Raw genomic sequence first — 8,314 nt, 5'->3', positions numbered from 1 at the left:
TTGTCCAAAGGTGTATAACTTTGTGAAGCTTGCTGAGCTGTATTATGCTGGAAGCCATGGCATGGACATTATAGGCCCAGCAAAAGGCTTCTCCAGACACAAGAGGGTAATTTTTTAATAACATACTCATAAATTGATAAAAACAAAAATATTATTATTACTTTAAGCTTATTTATTTTCCTTTTCTTAATTTAGGTTAAACAGTCTCTTCTGTACCAACCAGCTAATGACTATCTTCCCATGATTGATGAAGTAAGACATATTAAATAACTGGATGTATCTATCTTCTTCTGCTGTATTATATATACACTATATAACTAGAACAAATATACCTTTGATGAGTTGAGTATTCATTATATTATACAAATAAATTTTGTAAAGGTATATAAACAACTCTTGGAGAAAACCAAATCAACCCCGGGAGTCAAAGTAGAAAACCACAAGTTTTGTGCTTCTGTGCACTTTCGTTGCGTCGATGAGAAGGTACAAACTGAAATCAAATCAACATATATAACATGTTAGTTAATTAATGACGAAAACTAACACTGCAAATGGAAAACTTAATAATCCAGAAATGGAGCGAACTAGTTCTACAGGTTCGTTCGGTATTAAAGAAATTCCCTACGCTGAAACTGACCCAAGGTCGGAAGGTACTTGACATTTTCTGATTGGTCAAACATATCATTATTATATACGAGAATCTGTTTTGGAATCTAATTTTGTTTTTAAAAACAGTTATTTAAATTTTTATTTTTGGATTTATCCAACAGGTTTTCGAAATCCGTCCTATGATTGAGTGGGACAAAGGCAAAGCTCTTGAGTTCTTGTTAGAGTCACTTGGTGAGAGTACTTGAGTTTTTAATATCATGTTTTTTCCTTAAATCTGTATTAAAGCAAGAATTGTGTCTCGTCCTTTTTTTATTTTAAAATACTTTTTTTTTATCGAATAATCATTTTTCATCATCAGTATGGTTCTCAATTCAACGGTTACACAGTTTAGATGTAATCAATTTTGAAGACTAAAATTTTAAACTTTGGATACGACAGGATTTGGGAACTCTAACAACGTTTTCCCGGTTTACATCGGCGACGATCGGACCGACGAAGATGCATTTAAGGTATATCTAATTTTCTTGAGGTATTTCATAACTAGTTTTTTTTCATATAGGCATATACTATAAAAAAATATTATATACTCAAGTTACCACACTAAATAATATATGTTTATTCAAATTCGTGCCATGTAATTTAGATGCTACGAGACAGAGGCGAAGGCTTTGGCATTCTTGTCTCCAAGTTTCCCAAGGACACCGATGCTTCGTACTCTTTGCAAGATCCATCTGAGGCAAGTCTATATATAATGTAAACTATATACATCCATGAATTTCGTAGTTAGTGGTTTTCTACTCGTGCTAACTTCATTCCTAAATACGAAACGAACAGGTGATGGATTTCTTGCGACGATTGGTGGAATGGAAACAAATGCAGCCAAGAATGTGAACAATGTTCGAGATGCCAACGGACATATTGGTGGATTTATATAATGAATATGTACAAGCCTAACTTTTCCTGGAACGTTTGTAATTGGTAATATATGTTTAGGGCAATATCTTGATCTGCCCCGGTCCCCTTAGGTTCATTACTTCATTTTCTTGTTCATCGCATTTTGTTTTTGTAAGAAAAAAAAAAGATGGAACAAGAAAAGAAGGTGACAAATCTGTTTCGAGTAGTCTAGCACTCTAGCTACTAAGTTGGTAACTATCTTTGTGAAAGTATGTAAACGCGTGCTAATTAATAAAGTAGTTTTATTTGTTTTCACCGAGTTGTTATATATCAATGGGTTTTAACTTTTAAATCTAACAAAAGGGATATAAATGAGAATCTTTTGTAAGTAATGGTTAGGCCAATGTTTGGTAGTTACTGAAATAGCTATATTCTCCTTCTCAATTATTTTTCAGTTCTTCAAATCTATATGTATTTATGTACCATTTTTTTATTTCAAACCTTAACACAAAATTTGGAGACAGTGACTTAACTATATATTTGTAACTTGTATTTGACACATATTTAGTAAAATAAATAATTAAATATGTAGATTTGATGTGAGGAATTTGAAAATGTTTGATGTATCTAGATTTGTCTCACTTTGTATACTTGTCTACTGACACTTTGCCACATAGCCTCTGATGGGGTCCAAGTGAAACTAAATTATCAATTCAAATCTGTCTGGTACGTACTTTTCACTAGTAGACGAATAAACCTAACCAAGTTAAACCGCATCAAACCACGAATTTATTACTTGTTTTCTTGCTCGGTGTGGCAATGGCAAACTCTAGAAACTTGGACGTCTTATTTTGTTTTCTTGTTATTTTGGGTTAAGTCTTGTTTCTCTTCGTGCATGTCCTTTGGCCCTGATTACGAACGCTCTGTATCTTTATTTGCTGGTACGAGACAAATTTATTATATCGTATTGTAGCAGATTTTGTAGTTGTTTCCAATCCAAGATAATTATTACGATAATGCTTCATTTAAAAAAAAAATTTTTTATCGTGTGAATTTCTTATGGACGAGATTTTCCCTACAAACGTTAACATATCCATTTGTACATTTGGACTGTATATCGTTTAGGTCAGAGACGAGTGAATCTCTAAATTTGTAATATGATTCTCGGCTCAAATAAACTAGTTTCAATAAGTAATGATGATCCGCACGTGTGTAACAGTAGAGTAACAGACGATCGAATATAACAAGATGTGAAACCTGAACCTCCCATCTTTTTTTCAATACATATATACTAGCTGTGTAACAAGCAATTAGGATATTCTCAAGTGGCAAATTTTATCTAATGGCGGTCTCTCCAAATCGTGCTCTCTTGTTGGAAAGGAGTTTCGACTCAGATGGAAAGACAAAAACAATTCAGTCCAAAATTTCGCAATTAACCGTGAGAAAACAGTCACGAGATTGTATTTTACTCTTACTAAAATGTGTGATATATTTGGAGTAGTATATACATACTATTTAATAACCATAAAATTATGTACGAGTTAGACAAATTAAACCACAAATAGATAAATTGTATATGTCAAGTCCAATCTCTGGCTTTTCTAAGTTACTGCTTTCTATTCTTACTCGAATTAGTGTTTACGTCTTTTGGAATCTGCCAGTGGAAATGGTATATACTATACAGACATATATATGTGAAAATCATATATATTATGTTACATAGATGGACACATATATGAGTGGCTATATCATCATCAGATGCATGCATGTAGTCTCTGTGAAAGCTGAAATATGTGTATAGAGAAAAGTCATGACTATACGTATAGTGTCATAGCAAATCAATAATAGTGGATGGTCATTATGGTCAAAGCTTTTTGTCTATAGCTTTTGGGTGTGTAATGCGACTAACTATCACAATAAGGCTGCATGTGTTTTCAGTCCCTTCAGATGTCGACATATCACAAATACCCAATATAATTACTTTTATGAATGTGTGTTCTCATTGTCCATGACCTTAGATAAAATAGTAACATACACTAGAAACCCATAATTAAGTTTCCGTATTGAATTTGAAATTATAGGATATGTTACATTTTCGAATATCGTTTACATTCCATGATGGACGACGAAATGTATACAACGATTTGTAGAACCAGTTTAAAACAGTATAAAAATTTGATTTCTCACATAATCCACACAACATTATTTTTCTATCTCTTACGTAGGGATCCGGGATCCCACAGATGTGTTGAGAATAACAAAGCATACGAAGATCTTCATCAACGTGTAAAAATGAATTCAGATAAATGTTGCGGGAAACTTCTAAAATTTAGCAAATGTAGTAAAGTTCCAATTCTAACGTGGCAAAAAGAAGAGTTGAGATTGGCCAAGTTGGATTCCACTTATAAGATCGTATTGAAAAGAGAAAAAAAGGTTATTATTATTAAAAGAGTATACGGACAAAAAACTAAAAAGGAAAAAAAAGAACGAAAACTGAACACATGGGTGGGAACTGGGAAGGCAGGAAGCAGAGACAATAAGACAGTTCCAAAGAGTTACAAAGTGTTGTCAAACTAAACTCACTTCTTCACTTTATTTGAACGTGGAAAGATGGATTCCACTCTTTGCTTTCCCTTCAATCCCTTTCACTGGCTTATTCTTAGCTCTCTCTAGGCTAATTAACATCTATTAATTAATTGTTAGCTTAATCAAAATTATCTGATTATTATACTTTCAAATCTCAATTATTGGTGATCAAGGTGTCTCTTTACACCACTAATCTCATACTTTCAAGTATAATATATTATTAACCACGTTAAATGAGATACGTCTTCTAGAGTAATTGTGTCTATGCAAAGAGGGCTTAGTTAAAAGGGAATCTAATCTAACCAAATATTGAATTGTTTAATTATATATGCATATGCTTAAATCAATTGCAAGAGCATCATATATTGGTTCGGCTAAAAATATTTATAATTGTTTATGCATATATAATAGTATCAAATTATGTGGATCTTGGAGATGGTAGTGAATGAATCACGTGCAAGAGCTCATATTTCATGTAGTCGAATTATTAATCAAGGTTTGTGTAGTAGACTCTAGAAGTTGTTTATAAAATTATACGCTAATCCCGTTTATTATTGGTTTGTCATCAAAATCAAAAGCATTAAATAAGAGGAAGCTGGTAACTTTTCTGTTATCTTCTTCTCCATAAAAATAAAACTATTTTAAACAGTATTGTATCTGCATGTTGTCAGAATCTTGAGGGTGAAGAGAAGGGATGGTCTTATTTTTTGGGCTCCCGTAGTTTCGTTACACGTGTACGCATTGGCGACCGGTCCCCGCTTTGAGGGTCGAGCTTTCCATAAGTCTGTCTCTGTCTTCAGCATTTTATCATTTTACTAATGGATTATTCACTCACATATTTCTATCATATAATCGTATGTGAACTGTATAGATCGAGCCGTTTATGATATAGTTTTGTTAGTATTGTATGAATAACGTAGTTGGTTAATGCATACATCACATAGTAGTATATATGTGCATGAGTGCATCGTATTATACTGAATATGAAAATATACTTATATACTCCATCCGTTTCAAAATATAAGATGTTTTAGAGAAGTTTTTTGTTTCATAATATAAGATATCTTATTTTCAAGTTTCTATGCAACTTTTATATTAATTTCGTATTTTCTATTATGCAGTATTGTTTCTGATTGGTTTAACTTGTTAAAAGTAAAAACTTCTTAATCTATGTGTTTAGTTAAAACATCCTATATTTTGAAACGGATTATGACTAAATGTTCACGCATGCTTTAAAATGGGATGCGATCTGCGTAACTAGCGTACCAATGAATATGTGTCACATGGGGGGAACTCCTGCAAAGGACAATGCCATAACATTGGGGAGCCAAATTACTATATACGTCCGTATCTGTCGAACGTATCTGGACATCAACTGTGTAAGACCCAAGCATATAAATTTATTAATATACATATGTAAAGGTTAAGAATTGCTGGCAAAAAAAAAAAAAAAAAAGGTTAAGAATTTTTTTTTTTTTTGGGTATCTCAACCAAGAATAGGAGTACTAATTAAGAACTTTTCTTTTTCTGGTTTTAATGTGAAGACTAATCATGAACTTCATATCCACTAGATGTTAACGTTTCTGAAGCTTTAGTACCCACTGTGTTTATCGCAATGGTCAGCAAAATATATTCGAGATAGTTATTTTGTACCCTTGAAGATCGGTTGAACTACCATAATTAATTCTTCAAATTCTTTTTTATACTATTGAAAAATGATGTTTTCTCTGTTTTTTTGGAATGGTGGGAAATATTTATAACGTTATTACTAAGAAGAAGCCCAAACGTTTGCAGAATTCTAAAGAGTCCATTAACTACATTAACAAGGTTCATAATTGGACGACTTAATAACAATATAATACGTGGGCATAACTTGCAACGTACGTGACGCAGCTTCTCAGTTCTTTCCCGTTTACAATGTCTCCTCTTTTTCTCTTTTCTTTCTCTTTTCTTTTTCTCACCAGTTTTTATTTTTGTTTATACACAAGGATAGCATGTTTTGGCAACTTACTTGAAACCATTTATCCAAAAATCGGTACAAAAACCCAGTTTCAAACAAGAAAATCCATAGCAGACAAACCACACAACCCATAAAAGAGTAAGGTAAGCTCTCACTGTAGATCAAGATAATATAGAACATTACAACTTAATTCTTTGTATGTTAAAGAAATTAGTACTAGACGCATTCGAATCGTATTTCTTAATATAATAAGTTTAACAACCTATGATTACGTATAGCTCACTAAAGTTAAGGCATAACAAAGAGTAAAACAGGATGGTCCATTGATTCAAAAGAAATACAAATAGACCAGTGTGTAATCAACACTTTTGAGAGACGAAGTGAAGAACACAACACAAAGAACAAAAACAGTTCGAGAAAATTACTAACACCAAACAGTACTCTCACACATACATAATCATTTACGAAATCAAACATCTATACATTGCGTCCAGATATTATAACTTTCAGAAACAGAAGTGCCGATTCATTACAGTCTTTGATCAAGTTGAGACTCGAAAAGAGTAGTTTACTCACTAGGGGTTGTGTGAGGTGTTTTCATCGCTCTCTCCAGATCCATCTTGCAGTCTTCTCGAAATTTTCTCATTGTCTCAAAACTCTTTTGCTGCAAAATTGAAAACTCAACTTATTATTATGTGTACAAGAAAGCAAAGATAGCTTTAATATAAACACACATTTGCATTAAGCTTTAAGAACAGATGAGAAGCTTCCAAAATGAATTACAAGTTGGCTATTTTCATGATTGAGGATATCACCCATGCTAAGAAAGAGCGACCTCCATTGTCCCATGAGTTTAGATTCTTGTTTTCCAGAAGTAACAGAGTTCACTGTGGCATGAAAATCTGTAGGCCATTCCTTACCATTTCTTTGAATCAAGTTGCTCGCTTTTTTCTGACTCTTCTTCAAGGCTGCCTCAGAGAAAAAAATAGATCATATAACAATATTCACAAGAAAAACTTCAAGAGCTTGTAGCGAAGATAACTGCGACTTACCGGATAACCGACCTTTGGTATCCTGGTATTGAATATCTGACCAAATATAGGCAGCTGAAGTAATTCGTTCATAGCAATATCCAAGTCAGATTATTGGAAATCAAGAGAAACATATGTAACAAAAGAAGAATCAGAAACCTTTAAGGCAAAAAGAACAAGAGCATGACTGAAGCAGGTCATCTCCCGTACTCTGATCCACATGCTCCTCCTTCCTCTTAACATTCGAGCATCTACCCATTTCAAATGATCTCGTCAAATTCAGAGAATTAGGCAAGTCCTCCCGTGGATGTGGATTCCGCCGTCTCTCGTCATTACCAGTTACCACAGACGAAGCCAAGCCTTCACCAGCAACAACGGTTTGACACGCGTCAGTTAACACTCGTGCACCGTCTCTATCACCAGGCTCAAAATAGATCTGCTTGCTTCTTCCCTCCAATGCTTTCCCATCTCTTCCACTGGAGAATTCCATAACAGCATCATGATACTCCTCAGACTCTGCTCTCACACCAGAATCACCAACACCACAACAACTAGTCTTCTTCTTATCATTAGAAGAAGACCCTTCATTTGTTGTATCAACAGAAGTAGCATTCTCCTTAACCAAGTCATCTACAACTAAACAAAGCCTCTTTGAAAACTTCTCTCTCGAACCTTCATGAGCAATGGCCTTACCAGCAGATACATTAATCAAATCACCCAAAATCGAAGAAATCGCTCTTTTAGCTGGAAGATTCGTCAAATCACACAAAGCGGGTCGGGTTTGTTCCAACGGCACTACTAATTTGCCACTCTCTTCAGTCATCTTTCAAAAAATTCACATCCAACAAAAAGAAACAAAGATCAATACTTTCATCAAACAAAGATACACGACTGCTGATGAATACTAAAGAACTCAATTGAAAGATCAAAACTTTAAAAATCCCAGATGAGAAATTCAACCCAACAAAAAAAAAAAAAAAAACCCTTAAAATCGAAATCGCGATTTCGCGTGCAGAAGGATGGGAAAAATCCAAGAATTTGGGAGGTGACTGACCTAGAGAGAGAGAGAGATTGAGAGGATCCGTCGGTGGGGGGAGGATCTGATTGGGTGGTGGGAAACAATTAGGGTTTTTGATTTGGTTGAGGCGGGAACCGCGCGGAGTTTCCGATCTCGATTTTGTTTTTGTTGGAGTCGCGTTTTCGAAATCATAATTATTAAATTAAAAAAAAAAAA

The 8,314-nt window shown here is 33.9% G+C and overlaps 2 protein-coding genes across 4 annotated transcripts in view; one reads left to right on the top strand and one right to left on the bottom strand.

Moving 5' to 3' along the window:
• The window catches only part of LOC104708096 (probable trehalose-phosphate phosphatase I), a 2,772-nt gene extending 954 nt beyond the window's left edge, over nt 1–1,818 (top strand). Inside the window, exons 5-12 of one of the 2 annotated variants that reach the window (XM_010424591.1) lie at nt 11–106; nt 196–252; nt 382–483; nt 573–650; nt 771–840; nt 1,048–1,118; nt 1,253–1,345; nt 1,444–1,818. In XM_010424591.1, coding sequence (XP_010422893.1) covers nt 11–106; nt 196–252; nt 382–483; nt 573–650; nt 771–840; nt 1,048–1,118; nt 1,253–1,345; nt 1,444–1,500 — 624 coding nt within the window. In that variant the 3' untranslated portion in view covers nt 1,501–1,818. The remainder of the gene's footprint in view (nt 1–10; nt 107–195; nt 253–381; nt 484–572; nt 651–770; nt 841–1,047; nt 1,119–1,252; nt 1,346–1,443) is intronic. The other variant, XM_010424592.1, reaches the window with a different exon arrangement.
• LOC104708095 lies at nt 6,352–8,297 on the bottom strand. 2 transcript variants are annotated; one of them, XM_010424587.1, is made up of 5 exons: nt 8,135–8,297; nt 7,240–7,903; nt 7,102–7,155; nt 6,833–7,017; nt 6,352–6,713 (listed from the first exon to the last, which is right to left on the bottom strand). In XM_010424587.1, the coding sequence occupies exons 2-5, from the start codon at nt 7,901–7,903 to the stop codon at nt 6,618–6,620; spliced, it is 999 nt and encodes a 332-aa protein (XP_010422889.1). In that variant the 5' UTR covers nt 8,135–8,297; the 3' UTR covers nt 6,352–6,617. The 2 variants fall into 2 exon arrangements, with proteins under 2 accessions (XP_010422889.1, XP_010422890.1); XM_010424588.1 differs by having other exon boundaries at nt 7,102–7,137.

Source organism: Camelina sativa, chromosome 8 (assembly GCF_000633955.1).
Source record: "Camelina sativa cultivar DH55 chromosome 8, Cs, whole genome shotgun sequence".
Taxonomy (NCBI): Eukaryota; Viridiplantae; Streptophyta; class Magnoliopsida; order Brassicales; family Brassicaceae; genus Camelina; species Camelina sativa.
Note: the sequence above shows the minus strand (reverse complement) of the source record. Positions and strands in the feature narration are given on the sequence as shown.